We start from the raw sequence: 14,793 nt of genomic DNA, 5'->3' as shown, positions 1-14,793 counted from the left end.
GATTGTACGGGCGGCCTTTGAGCGCAGGGTGGCGCTGCGACGTTCGCGCGAGACTTCCTATCGAGGGGAGTGAGGGCGAGAGGGAAGGAAGACGGACCAATCAGAAACGTCGAACGCGGCGCACGCGACCGTCTTTTCGTTGTGTGAACCGTGGCCCGGTTTTGACGTCGCGGAGCCGCAGCGGTGCTGCTGTAGTTTGGGGGGTTAACGGCTCTCGTTGTTGCGCAAGGATCATGGCGACGGCGCTGCAGCAAGTGCTGGAAAGGAATGAGATAACCCGACTGACCAAAGCCGCCCAGAGCAAGCTCGAGAGGTTCCTCACGGGGAAGCAGGCCGAGTTGGAGTCGCTCAGGACCAACCATGAGAGCTACAAGGCGGACTGCGGTGAGCAGCAGGCTAGGCTAGGCCAGGCCAGGCCGAGATAACTTGATCGAAGTTGGTGGAAATAGTTAATAGTCGGTATTGAGAATCATCGCGGCGTATCCTAAGGCGAAAGTGAAAGTACAGAATTGGTAGCAAATGCTGTAAATTAACCCAGAAGAGCAACTCTTACTCAATACACTGATGTATGGAAGATGCATGGCGCCACATTGAGCCCCATAGCTGATCACACAACACAACACAACCCTGTCGAGATACATTGCTCCTCTATAGAGAGATAAATGCACTATTAATACCCAAAGGGGAAATTATGGTTCTGGACCAAGCTGAACCTTTCACCTTTTGTGTAAACCGAATTTATGGAAGTTCAATCCGCTCCAAATATCCCCTAATACCCACTGTGTGTTGTGTAACAATCCATTTAAAATAATTTCCTAATAAAAAAATTGGCGCACCTACTCACTCAAGTCTTGACACAAAAATGTAGTTCAGAGCATGCTTACAATGTGACGTCACAACCCTATAATTAGCATATTGCACGATTAACAGGTTATGCAAATGATCTGGTTTATTACCATTTGGGGAACATGATGAAGGAAGATTTTGCTTTTGGACTAAAAGACAAAATATAAAATTATAGATTATAGCTATTGTCTTGTTTTTTTCATGAAAGCGTTCTACGGATTTACATCTTAATATCCTCAGGGGACCGTTGTTTCGTTTCACTGTGTACCACTTGACTGTGATAAAATGTTATATTTGAGATAGTAGGATGGCTAGAATATGGATTCATGTAGATTAATACTTTTAATAGAGATCTCTCCAAGATGAGCATTTGAAAAACTTGGAATACACAGCAGTGATTAGTGATAATATGGAGATAATGGGAATATTGGCGTTTCAAATTTAGACTTTGCATTCTGGTGAAGACTGAAGTTAATATGACCTGTCAACCTAACCGGTATCTGAGATTTTGCTTTTTAGAGCTGTTATTTAAAGATGCTCTCTAATGTAAACAGATTTACTTTTAGCCTTTTTTATTTGATTAAATAATGGTACTAAATGAGCTTTTAAAGACAAATTTATCAGTGCAGTAACTTATCCTGGTCAAGACCATGGTGGTTGCATGGAGTAATATCTACAGTGATGTTCACTTTCATAGTCATACAGTTGTGTGGTTCTGCTTTACTGTTGTATCTTAAACTCTTAAGGCTGAACTGCACATGCTTCTGATTTAACATACAGGGTAGAACATCAGTTTGACACATTGCATTATTGTCATAATTGTCACTTTACTGTGTGTGTTTTGTGCAGAACAACAAGCAGCCAACACTGAAAATAAATTGGTGGAGTTGCAGGAACAACTTGTGTCCAACAGTAAAGAATGTGAAACGCTTAAAGAGGAGAACAGCCGACTCGGTGAGTGAAGACGGCTTCACAACAATTTATATGACGTCTTTTCCACATTTGCTCCTACACTGCTAAAGAAGAGCCACGTCAGGTTATGTGTGGGAATTTGTTTTTTAAAATATTTACATCCCTATTCTACAAAATGTTTAATATCCTACAAAATGTATATACAACAGGAAATGTTTGTAGTATATTTCATGTTATTGTTTTTTTTTTAACATCCATGTATAGTAACTTTGTTTAGTCTTCAGCATTAAAGCAAACGTGCAGTCAGATTCTGATGTATTGTTACCAGATAATTGTATTAATCCAGTAACATTATGGTCCTGTATAGTTGAAGAACTCAAGAAGCTAAAAGCAGCTGGTGATGATGAAGAAACATTGCAGCAGGTACAGCGTTCATTTTGTGATTTTTGCATGCACTTTGCAAAGGTTTGTTTGCTTTGTTTTATTAAGATCTACTATATGGGCAAAAGTATTGGGACACCTGACCGTTCTTGCCTTAGTTTGGAGAAGAAACACATGTTACCACAAAGCTGGAGGCACACAGTTGTACAATGGTACCTCGACATACGAGTGCCCTAACATACGAGTTTTTTGAAATACGAGCGGTCACTCGGTCGATTTTTTGCTTTGATACACGAGCAAAAACTTGAGATACGAGCTCGAGACGGCGCTGCTAGATGGCGAATCGAAGCCAGAAAGCGAAGATTGTAACAAATTAATATAAGCAAAAATTTTAACGTTTAGGGATACGTAGTGTGCATGATTTACACACTACACACTCTCTCTCTCACACACACACACACACACACACACACACACACACACACACGCGTTTTCGTTAGCTCACGTCTCATCTCCAAGAAAAATACACTAAATAAAACCTTATTATATCTTTACATTCTCTTTGAAATACGAGCAATTTGACATACGAGCAAGGTTACGTAACGAATTAAACTCGTATGTCGAGGTACCACTGTATATGTCTTTGGATACGGTAAAATTTTGCATTACTTGAATTTGGAAACCCAAACCTGTTTCAGCATGGCAGTGCCTCTGTTCACAAAGCAAGCTCCATGAAGGTCTGCTTTACATGGTTTGTAGAGGAAGATCTTGAGTGGCCTGCTATAGAGCTCTGATCTCAACACTAATGAACACCTTTGCGATGAATTGGAACACTGACTGCACCTAAGGCCACCTCATCTACATCAGTACGTGACTTTACTAACACCCTCGTAGCTGATAAACACAAATATCCACAAGCCCACTCCAAAATCCAGTGAAGGAGTGGAGGGAATTACAAGAGCAATTTGTGACTAAATGTGGACTGCTATGGTTAAAAGCACATATCATACTTATGACCAAGTGTCTAATCTTTTGGCAATATCGTGTATTTCCAGCTAATGAAGTTGTAACCCCTATTATATGAACTTTTTGTATTGTTTACCTGTGCAGTGTAGGGGAAAAAAACCTGAAATGAAACCAGAAGTGTCAGCAGTGCTCCGATTTTCCCCAGACAAAATGATAATGTAATTCTTAACCTGTAATGTCACATTAGGTCTCGTGTGTGTCTGAAACAAATGTAGATATTGGAAGTAGCGAATAATTTAGTAATAGATGGTTTTACCAACAGTGTCAGTTTGTTGATGATAGAAATATATGCAAAAAATCTTTAATTAAAAACCTGTTTCAGGATAAACCTCCAAAAGCCAAATATGAAATTGAGGCAGAGAACAGAGAGTTCTCTCGCTTGCTCCAGAAGAAAGCACAAGAGATGGAAAATCTTACTGGTAATTTTGCTTTTTCTTCTACCAGTGATTTAGTTTAGCATGAACTTTATTTTCTACTGATCAAGTCAAGCTTATTTTCCACAAATCATTACTGATATTGGCTTCTATGCAGAGGACTATAATCGTATCAGTGAGAAACTGGAGGAAACCAGCAAAGTGAAGATGGAGCTTCAGATGAAACTGGATGAGCTCCAGTCATCTGAGCTCTCAATACAGGTGAACATAATCACTCTTTCTATGTATTATACATGTTTTGTTTTGTTTTTCCATTATAAAGATGGTAGAGAACAGTGTGTCCATTTCAGGTTTGTGTACTGTTATGCAGTCAGGTTGTATTTGGTTGTCTTTAAACGTACAAGCCTGGTTTAGATCAAGGTGAATATCGGAAAAAGTATTGTGTCAAATGAGCTCTGTGCATCCCACTTTGCAGCATCGGGAAAAGCGAATGGATCAAGAGAAGGAGCTTCTTCAGAACCAAAATGCATGGTTGAACTCTGAGCTGAAAAGCAAAACTGAGGAGCTTCTCACAGTGACTAAAGAGAAGGGAATAGAGACCTTGCAGCTCAAGTGCTCTTTGGAGACCAAGACTGATGAGGTACGTCATCTTCGCTGTACTGAACATTACACTTGTGATGATCTACATGATCTTGTGTACAATTTTTCTCCTGCAACTTCTATTTCCCAGGTGATCAGACTTCAGGAGGAGGTCAACACACTCAGGAGAACAAGTGAAAACATGCAGAAGATGACTGAGGACCTGATGGCCAAGCTGAAGGAGGTGGGTCAATGTAAAAAATACATCTCCAAAGATGCATTTTCTTTGTCTTATTAAATGTTAAAGAGAGAGAGAGGAAAATAATTACCAGTGCCATCATTTCACCTAATGATTCTTGATAACTTGATCTTCTGTGTTTTCTTTTTGCTTTAGGAGAAAGATCAGTGCATTGTCATGGAGGAAAAATATCGCAATGAGCTGAATGCAAACATGAGACTCTGCAATTTATACAAGGTCGGATAGATCAAAAATACCCATATATTGATAGAAATTATTGCTTTCCAATACCCAGGTCATAATTTTCAATGATAAATATAGATCTTGGCGAAACTACAATATAATTTGGTGCCATTTTATTGCCCATAGTCCTGGTATTATGTAAATGTTATCATCTGTCTCTTTAGATTAAAATCTTTCTGATAAGTATTGATCCCAAAAGGAAATTCACAGCTAAATTAAAAATAAATCACTATTATACAGATCATATGAATGAATCTAAGATTGAATTACTGTCACTATTGATGTTAGGTTTCCCATACTGTAAGTGCATCACCACACACACTGCACAGTCTCTATTTTGTTTTGAGACTCTCATCATTTACAGAGCGCAGCAGCCGATGCTGAGGCCAAGAACGCGGAACTCAACAGAGGTGTGGAGGAGCTCAACAAACTGCTAAAGAACGCAGTAGAAAGTGAGAAATTTGTCTACAAACACAAAAGCTATTCATGTTTTACAACATGATTGTACGCTCTATACTTATCGTTCTTCCTGTCAACAGCTAACAAAACCTCTGAGAAGAAACTCTCTGAGCTGGAGGGTTCACAGGGTACAGTAAAAGCCGAGTTTCAGGAGAGGATTAGTACTTTAGAAAAAGAGGTGGAGAATGCCAATACATGCCTTGCAGACTTCAAGCGGAGAGGTGCAGTGTTTCATCATCAGTGTTTAATTTTACTTCCCAGGATTGTTATAATCTTTCTCTTCATTTAGCATGTCTGATACTAAATAAAAAAAAAAAAAGGTTTACGCCATTTTATTTTTGTGTTCTTGTATTGAAGTAATGAATGATGTGTACTGTTTCGGGACAGGAGTTCCTGCTCTCACTGAAGAGGACCTGACCAAGTTGTCTCCAACTGCAGCTGTAGTGGCCAAGATTGTGAAACCTGGCATGAAGCTTATGGAGGTAGGACAAAAGCTCTTATTTTCAGGACTCGTTCGTAAAAATTCTTAACAATATTGATTCGGTATTGAATCAAAAAGTGACATACTGGAGATATTATTTTTTAGATTTCCTGAAAATAATAATCATGTTCTTGTGTGTGTTAATGGATTCACTTTATGATGATTTATTTTTAACCTTTTCTAGGATAACCAGTTTATGTTCCTCCCTAAATCTAAATAAATAAAAAAACCGTTATTTGGGACACAGCCAGATTATTAACTTGTTGTTGTTTATGCTCTCTGCTAGCTGTATAATGCATTTGTGGAGGCTCAGGACAACCTGCAACTGGAAAAGATGGAGAACCGCCGAATCAACAAGGCTCTAAATGAAGCCAGATCAGAGACCGAGCGCAAGACGTCTATAATGAAGAGGCAGAGGGAGGAGATTGAGAACACACAGAAGTCCATGAACAGCATCAGCTTGAAACTTGAGCAAACCATGAAGGTATGTTATGTGAATATGTGAACAGGTAGCTCCAAATGTGTTAAAGAAAATCTTTTTTTTTTCTTACCAATTAAGGGTCAATCATTTATACATTTAAAAAAAAAAACTGCACGAGATAACATTAGACCAATAAGATTTCCGAACGGAAACGAAAAAACGCACCTCACCTGTGTTCTGAGCTGCACGGCATCGGGAGAAAAATATTTTATTATTTTTTTTTTTTACGCACGAAGATGCCAAAAGATAAACTCCCGAGAGAAATTGTTGTGAAAGGAAGGAGGAAGACAGTGAACAATGACTTTCTTGGTCGGCTACTGTTTGAATACAAGCCGTTGTAACGCGTTGAGTCTGGGTGAAGAGAGAGCTCGAGTTGTAACTCCAGTTGCAACAAAAATAATATAAGCACAGACAGGTTTCCAAAACTCGTGCTTTTTTATTTTTCTTGGCAACAGCGTTAAGGGTTAGTCGAAGAAACTAAGAAATGAGCATCAGAAAATAATCAGGACATAATCCTCGTCTTGCACACATGCAGTAATACCGGAAAAATGCTGTGCCGGTCTTTTCCCGAAATACGGCTCTGCTCCTAAAGGAAGCGCAACATATTTTACCCGTTACACTGTGTAACGTGTCTTTCGTTAAAGCCTGTGTAAAGTACATTAGTGTAGACACCTGCGGCTTATAGACAGGCGCGGCTTATTTATGTTAAAAATAATAATATTTGTAAAATTCAGTGGGCTTATATATGGGTGCGCTTAAAAGTCTGGATAATACGGTAAATAAAATTTAGCTTTGAAATATTCAGGCTATTTCCTGAAATATACCCATCTATTTAGGTTTAGTTTAGTAGATTTAAAAGTACTAATGTTACTAATTATTTTTAACGACTTTCCATCATTTGCCATAAAGATTATGTAAAAATCTCTTTTTTATTCTTAACCTGGAAATAAAAAACATTAAGCCTTTGGTCATCTGCTAATGTTATTTCTTCCCAGGAGATGAATAAACAACAGGAAGAAACGAATGAGGTGAATAAGCGAGCCTTGTTGCTGGAGAAAGAGAATCAGAGGGCACGGAAACAGATAGCAGACTTGTCTCAGCAGGTACTGTTGTCTGATTACATATTGCATTGTTGCATTATGCATCTACGGAGAAAACCCATTTCTTATACAATATTACCTGTGACAGGTGCGTGTTTTGCTGGTGGAGCTGGAGGAGGCGCGAGGGACCAAAGTAGTACGAGATGAGTTGAACTCCGCCGTAAGCAGCAGCTCTGAGATTCAAGGCCAACGCCAGGTTGCGTTCCGCAGTGTGGAGGAGCTCCAGCAGCAAAACCAGAACCTCCTCATCCAGATACGTGAGCTGGAGGAGCAACATGAGAAGAGCACAACTGAGGCCAAGATTGCCAGGTACACTACAAGTAAACCATTTAGACCAGCAGTTCAGTTTTTTTCACACCATAGACCAGTTTTACGCAATTCATTATTACATATATAATGAAAATGTACATTAACTAACCATAATGCAGACTGACTGAAACAAATACGGGAAATTGGTATAGGTGTAAATGGTCATTTAAAATTAAAAATAAAACTGTCTGCAGACTGCAAAATCAATGAATATAAATAAACATTATTAAATTATTTATTCTTTTTACATGCAAGAGTTGAAAGGGCAGTAACGGTTTACGGCCCGGTGGTTGCGGACCCCTTATCTAGACTACATGCATTTATACACTTCATCTTGTATCTTTTGTTTTGATGCCAATCTGATCACCAATCTCAGCATCTGTTTAGGCAGTGTTTTTATTTCCCTCAGACTGAGAATTTGTAGAACGCTTTTAATCTTTTGCTGTATTTTCTGTTGGATCACTATTTAAAATAATTATATAGCTAAGACTCCACATGCATTCAATCAATGAATATTTTCATGTGACAATTTTACTTTGTTTTTTGTTTAATCACAATCTGGTTCAGTCAGAAAAGTGAGCATGGTAGCTTCGTTTTACATACGACTGTTCAACAATCACAAGATTTGAGTTTTAATTATACCTCATCAATCACATTTGCAGGCAGACAGAGTTTGAGCAGAAACTGGAAAAGGCACATAAGGAGTTGGAGCTGTTTAAGGAGCAGAGAAACCAGCAGAAGCAAGTGGCTGACTCGGCCATGAGGCAGAGAGACATGTACCGCATCCTGTTACAGACGGCTGGGGTAGAGCTTCCTCCACAGAGTAAGCTAACTAGTAAACTTTTATTGAACCTGGAAATGCCTATTTATTCATATCATCAGATTTTAAAGTAGTTGTAATATTCAGCATAAAAAAATATACATAATACTATACCTGATTTTTACTTATTTGCAATGTAAAACTGTTTTTAAGTGATCCAAATATTTTACATTGCAATCATAATTATAAATGTTTTTATGGTGCAAAATGTAGTCATAGACTTTTCTTTTAATAGAAATTATATTTTTCTTTCCCTTATAAGAACGTGAAAACAAAATCTTTAAAAAACCGCCAAGATTTGTCTATTAATTATTGAGTTTATTTTGTTATCTGTTCTACTGACGTTTTTATGACATTTGTTTTAAGGAAGTACATGTTTTGTGGTGTTTCAGGCTCAGATTGTGGCACAGAGTCTTCTACCACTAACAAACCTGTGGTTACACCTACTCGATCTGCAGTAAGCCAGTCTGTAGCTTCAGAGGTAGCCCAGGCCATACAGGCTAAAGTGGCTTTCAAACAGGTCAGTCCCACAGCAGTGCTGGCAATAATGACCCAAGCACGCTAGAACTGTCGACTTCATCTGTGTTAATTAATTTTTAACTATTAAATGTTAAGTAATAATAAAGAGAATATTTTACTTGAGACTAGAAGCCAGATGTTATTGTTCGAAATCATAATTCTGATTAAGATTGTTTGCTTTGATCTTTATACTTATAAACTGTACACATCCTTTTCTGTAGCTAAATGAAGCCTTTGCAACCTATAAGAAGGAGAAGGCAGAGAATGATAAGCTTCTGAATGAGCAGAATGAGCGTCTGCAGTCTCAGGTTTCTGACCTGATCTCCAAAAAGGCCAAAATCTCCTCTCAGCTGGAATTTGCTTCTAAGAGGTGAGTGGTGCTGCGCTGTCAGGGACCAGCAACCCACAGAGTGTCTGTTTCATGCCCCGGGCCTAGTCCACACTCACACGGGCTAATTTGAAATGTGTTCTAAATTGTCTGTTTATCAGTCCAAAAAAAGAAAAGTCACTTTGACAACCAGCTTTCTGATTAACTTATTAAAATATGCAATACAGACTAATGCCTCACAATATTATGCTTGACTGCTTTTTCTAGTATAAAAGCTTTTTGTTAAAAGAACTGGTCAGACACCAAGTATGTAAATTCATCTTTTCTTTATTCTCTTTCTTCCTTGTGGTGGACTCAACTGGCCATTCAGTCACATCTTGTAACTTAACTGTAACAGTAACTGCAGCTTGGTAACTCTTATGCAGTACAGGCAGCTGCAATAAGCTTTTAGGACTTCATGGTGTCAAAATGTGTTTCGGCCACCTGCGAATCAGAAAGGAGATATCTAACTACTCTGTGCTGCCTGGCAGGTATGAGATGCTTCAGGAAAATCTTAACAGCTACAGAAGAGAGATCAACTCCCAGCGGGAGAAGATTCAGAAGCTCTCTTCTACGTCTCAGAAATATGAGCAGATCATCCACACCATGACGCAGGATCTGCGGGAAGCCAACGAGAAAGTAGCAGTGGCTGAGGTGAGTCTGAAACTCATGCTCGGTTGAATGTTGTCATGTTTGATGCTGATATAATGTTATATTTTTAGTATTGTTTGCTTCCTAGATGAATTTTTATTTCCTCTTTTAGATACGATGTGAGAATCTGCGTAAGGAGCGTGACATGTTGAAGCAGGTGGAGAGTCGACTTTACCAGGAGAAGGAGTCCATTCTGGCTGAGCAGCGTGGACAGAACATGTTGCTATCCAACTTAAAGTCCATTCAGGTACTACTCTAATTACCCAGTATACACCTAATTTCTGTGATGCGTGTTACCCATGAAGGTGAATATTCACTGCTCTCTGATGTTCTAGCTAACGATGGAGCGATCTGAGGCGGATATCAGGCAGCGCTATGCTAACCAGATAACGCATCTGGAGAAGGAGATTGCACAGATGAAGAAGAGAGTTGAACAGGAGGTAGAACAGAGGCATATGGTGGAGCGCAACCAAGATGTAAGCCCTATTCTGACCTTTTTATTTTTTTTCATCATTCTTGTACTCACACTTCTTTTGATACTGTTAACTTTTATTCACTAATTTTTTGTAATAATAATAATAATAGTGGTTAAATTATATATGATACAACAATGTGGTATTTGTGGATTCTAACTAATTAAAAATAAAAAATTATCGGTCAGTGATGGACAATTTGATGATGGATTATAACTTATTTCCAGTTAATTATTGAACTGGCTCAAGTTTTAAAATCCGGTTATCCAACAGGAAGGGTACTTCAGATTTCAATTTCATTTGTCACGTACATAACTATACACAGTTATCATTTCATGCAATTAAGTGTTTGCTAGCTTACTGTATGTATGTGCATATATTTATTAATCATTGTTTTATATACGAAATAAATGTGTAAAGAGGTTTGCATTGTTTTCATTAGAACTGTTTAAATGTTTAGATTTTGAGCCCTGGTGTATTTTAATTAATGCAAACAATTGTTACACATGTCCTGTTTATTTTTCTTTAGTTTCTTTCCTTTAAATGTAACTTCTATTTTCATGTAGAAACACATACCCTGTCTTGTTTTTAATTCTTGTTTGTTGGACTTGTCATGCTTAGGTACAGCTGGTAGAGGCTAAGAAGCAACTGGCAGCGCAAAACGCTCTGCACCAGAAGACCAAGGAGCTTCTGAAGAGCACTGAGCAGCAGGTTAACACTCTGAGACAGCAGCTGAGCAATTTGGAGAATCTAAACAACAAACAGCCTGTCAAAGTGTCATCCAGTGGTAGATGCTGCTTTAGTATTCAATATATTAACAATATAGAGGCTTTTTCATTTCATTGTATAGAACTAAACTAATAAAAAAGCAAACATGATCCGTACAGTTTAGTGTAATAAGAACACATGTATTTGTCCTTTTGCATGATTAATTTGTCTTTGGATAGTAAATGTTATCTTTTTAAAGATGTTATTCGTAAGCTATTCATACCGAACAGACACAGAAACTTGCTACTTTGAGAACTTGTATTACTGAAATCTCGTTCTTGCTTCTCTCTCTAGCTGAAGCTTCAGGTGTTCCTGAGCAGGAGGTCGAGGAGTTGCGTTCACGTCTGCAGCAAACCGAGGATCAGAACTCTGATCTGCAGGAGCGCCTGAAGAGCGCACAGAACAATCTAGAAGAATACAGGACTATGGTGCTCAGCTTGGAAGATTATATCAGCAAGGACAAACAGGTGGGACATGCTGCTTTTAAGGTTATTCATTTTACACTGGCACCTTTCCAAGGCCAAGTTTATTATCGCTCTCTCAAAATTTGTAATCGGGTGTGTCTGAAAGTTATTTATTTATTAATTTTTATTTTTTTTTTATCATGAATAGTGGAGATTTTAAATATTGATGGATGGGATGGCCAGCAAAACAGCATGTATGTGACTAAACCGATAGATTACTCCACTTGTGTCTTATGTCCTGTTCAGGCACTTGAGGAGGCACGATTATCCATTGAGAACCAACTAAAGGAGGCCCAGGAGCTTAACAGGCAGCTGGAGGCCCGGATGGCTGAGGCAGAAAAAGAGAAGCAGGAGCTGCACGAGGAGAAGCTCAAGGCTGTGGGGAATGTAGAGAAACATGTAAGAAAGCGGACTTTTACTTACCATAATGGCAGCGTTTAACATCCATGTTTTAAATTTTACTTTTATACAGGCAGCTCTCGCACGTCTCAGACTAAGAGGAGGAGAAAGAAATTTATGACTAGGTATAACAAGCAATTTTTTTATTTATTGATCTCTTACCATGTGGTAGGTAAAACAGCTGAAACACAGTTTGACAGAAATGCAGACAGAGTTACAAGATGCACTACAGAGAGCATCATCTGCTGCAGCTAAGGAGCAACAAGCCACACAGGACAGCCAGCAACAGGTGGGTCTACCAATAATCTGTTTGATTTTATATTAATAATATTGTTCATGAAAAACATATAAATAGTGACTCCAAATCTGCCATGCCACAAATTTAGTGAGATCTAACCAGTGCAGTCAATTTGATGTAAATAAATCATAATCATGTTTCAAATAAGATTGATTGTACAGTGTGGACTGCTTCTCTATATGCATATAATAATCTGATTTTCCACAATCTTAAAAGCATTGAAGTTATACATTTATTGTAGTATTGTCATCACTGAATCTTTCTTTTTATTTTTATATATTTTATTAAAGCTAAGTGATTTGATGTGTGATATAAATGTACCAAAATGTATTTATTTTTATTTATTTTTTATATTTGACATTTATTTGAACATTGACTTTTATACATTTTTGGAATGATTTTGTTGGCATGTAGAAAAATGTAGTAAACTTCTTGCCCTCTTTTCCCCAGGCTAAGCTGGCTATAGAGGCACAGAATAAGTATGAACGGGAGCTCATGCTGCATGCTGCCGACGTTGCGGCTTTACAGACTGCTAAGAAACAGGTCCAAGAGGTAGCAAAAAGCCTCAAAATAATGGAGGAAAAGGTTCAAAAGTCCACTTCTGAGCTCCAGCAGGGCTGTATAGCCTGGGGACAGCAAGAGAAAAGCCTAAAGGTAATGAATATAAAGGTGTAACCTTTGATACTTTGCTTCACAATTTTCAGTTTTTGTATCCGCTTTTATTGACTTCTAACCTTATTTGTGTAAGGTGATCCCAATCTCAGTCCTTTATTTCACACTTTGATTATTGATGTTGTGTTCAGGAGGAGCTGGGGAAACAGGAGCAGCAACTACAAGGCTTTCAGAAGCAGAACAAATTGCTCCATGAACAGATCGAACAGTTGAGTGTTAAAATGGCTGCCACTGTTCAGGAGCACGCCACCAGAGAGGGCATTCTAAACGTTTCTTTTAACGAGGAGGACAAAACTCAAGAGCAGATTCTTGAGATCCTCAGGTGAATGTTTTCTTTATTCCTACAGGCAATCTTTTTTTTTTTTTCCTCCCTTCCCTGTGTGGAGTAAATCTTTATTGTGTATATCACCCATGTATCTTTGTGCATTCCACAATCTTTAGGTTTGTGCGTCGGGAGAAAGAGATCGCTGAGGCTCAGTTTGAGGTTGCTACGGTAGAAACACAGCGCTACCAACAGCGCATGGAGCACCTTGAAAAAGACCTGAAGGAGGTCCAGGACAGTTTGACAGCCGAGCGAGACAAACTACAGGTTGGAAGCCACATACGTCACAAAGTAATAAGCATTGTTTTCTGGTTCAAATTGCTTTTAACTGCTCATCGGATCTTCACAGATGAATACAAAGGCCATGGCTCAGCAGGAGGAGAAACTAAAAAGACTGGAGAGTTTGAATGCTTTGACCGAGACCAACAAGATGCTTAAGGAGGAGAAGAACCGATTGGAGCAGGAGCTGCAGCAGAATCGGGCCAAGGCATGCATATCTAATAACCTTTTATATTTAGAAATAATTTATTCTGTACATCGATGTTCTACTCTATGTTCATTACTTACTGCTGTCATTTAATAAACACCCAGGATTTATTCTTAAAGCACGCTCTATGCTCTTTTTTCTTTTTCTTTCAGATGCTTAAGCTAGAGGCAGACATGAGGCCTCTGCAGGAGAGCAACGCAGATCTGAGTGAGCAGAATGGCATGCTGCAGGCTGAGAAGCGACTTTTAGAGGAGGATGTCAAACGCTGGAAGAATCGCACTCAGGTCTGCAGCTCTATAGTTTTATTTGTACTTTTTGAGATAAAATATAAAAACACATTTTGGTAGGTTTTCAAGAACAGATGATGATGATTTTGTGTGTGTGTAGCAACTGGTGAGTCAGCAGAAAGATAGCAATCAGGAGGAAAGTAAGAAACTTCAATCGGAGAAAGAGGCCCAAGTCAAACGCATCCAGCAGCTCACTGAGGAGATTGCCAAACTGAAGAGTGAGCTGGCCAGGTCAGTAAGAAAACTAATTGAGGCCCTCATAACATATTAACGATATACATCTAATATTAGCATTTACTTGTTTAATTTAGCATTTGATTTGAGCAGTGAGCATCAGTGGTGGATGAAGTACACAAATTGCTACTTGAGTAAAAGTAAAGATACAGTGCCTTGCGAAGGTATTCGGCTTGAACTTGAACTTTGCGACCTTTTGCCACATTTCAGGCTTCAAACATAAGGATATGAAACTGTAATTTTTTGTGAAGAATCAACAACAAGTGGGACACAATCATGAAGTGGAACGAAATTTATTGGATATTTCAAACTTTTTTAACAAATAAAAAACTGAAAGATTGGGCGTGCAAAATTATTCATCCCCCTTAAGTTAATACTTTGTTTGCCACAAGCCACCTGGGAGACACACCAAACATGTGGAAGAAGGTGCTCTGGTCAGATGAAACCAAAATCGAACTTTTTGGCAACAATGAAAAACGTTATGTTTGGCGTAAAAGCAACACGGCTTATCACCCTGAACACACCATCCCCACTGTCAAACATGGTGGTGACAGCATCATAGTTTGGGCCTGCGTTTCTTCAGCAGGGACAGGGAAGATGGTT

General features: G+C 38.7%; 1 protein-coding gene across 4 annotated transcripts in view; it reads left to right on the top strand.

The window, feature by feature from the left end:
- Positions 1–65: 65 nt before the first annotated feature.
- tpra (translocated promoter region a, nuclear basket protein) overlaps positions 66–14,793 on the top strand; it is a 27,180-nt gene continuing 12,452 nt past the window's right edge. For all 4 annotated transcript variants that reach the window (XM_083547726.1, XM_083547725.1, XM_083547724.1 and 1 more), the window contains exons 1-30: positions 66–384; positions 1,696–1,800; positions 2,126–2,181; positions 3,488–3,584; positions 3,697–3,800; positions 4,015–4,179; positions 4,270–4,362; positions 4,513–4,593; positions 4,964–5,051; positions 5,139–5,279; positions 5,446–5,540; positions 5,826–6,023; positions 7,016–7,123; positions 7,209–7,429; positions 8,092–8,252; positions 8,642–8,769; positions 8,990–9,138; positions 9,627–9,789; positions 9,899–10,033; positions 10,122–10,262; positions 10,881–11,046; positions 11,322–11,494; positions 11,738–11,890; positions 12,063–12,179; positions 12,639–12,842; positions 12,992–13,182; positions 13,302–13,449; positions 13,532–13,669; positions 13,822–13,953; positions 14,057–14,187. In XM_083547726.1, coding sequence (XP_083403852.1) covers positions 234–384; positions 1,696–1,800; positions 2,126–2,181; positions 3,488–3,584; positions 3,697–3,800; positions 4,015–4,179; positions 4,270–4,362; positions 4,513–4,593; positions 4,964–5,051; positions 5,139–5,279; positions 5,446–5,540; positions 5,826–6,023; positions 7,016–7,123; positions 7,209–7,429; positions 8,092–8,252; positions 8,642–8,769; positions 8,990–9,138; positions 9,627–9,789; positions 9,899–10,033; positions 10,122–10,262; positions 10,881–11,046; positions 11,322–11,494; positions 11,738–11,890; positions 12,063–12,179; positions 12,639–12,842; positions 12,992–13,182; positions 13,302–13,449; positions 13,532–13,669; positions 13,822–13,953; positions 14,057–14,187 — 4,133 coding nt within the window. In that variant the 5' untranslated portion in view covers positions 66–233. The remainder of the gene's footprint in view (positions 385–1,695; positions 1,801–2,125; positions 2,182–3,487; positions 3,585–3,696; positions 3,801–4,014; positions 4,180–4,269; positions 4,363–4,512; positions 4,594–4,963; positions 5,052–5,138; positions 5,280–5,445; positions 5,541–5,825; positions 6,024–7,015; positions 7,124–7,208; positions 7,430–8,091; positions 8,253–8,641; positions 8,770–8,989; positions 9,139–9,626; positions 9,790–9,898; positions 10,034–10,121; positions 10,263–10,880; positions 11,047–11,321; positions 11,495–11,737; positions 11,891–12,062; positions 12,180–12,638; positions 12,843–12,991; positions 13,183–13,301; positions 13,450–13,531; positions 13,670–13,821; positions 13,954–14,056; positions 14,188–14,793) is intronic.

Source organism: Silurus aristotelis (assembly GCF_946808225.1).
Source record: "Silurus aristotelis genome assembly, chromosome: 8".
Classification (NCBI taxonomy): Eukaryota; Metazoa; Chordata; class Actinopteri; order Siluriformes; family Siluridae; genus Silurus; species Silurus aristotelis.
Note: the sequence above shows the minus strand (reverse complement) of the source record. Positions and strands in the feature narration are given on the sequence as shown.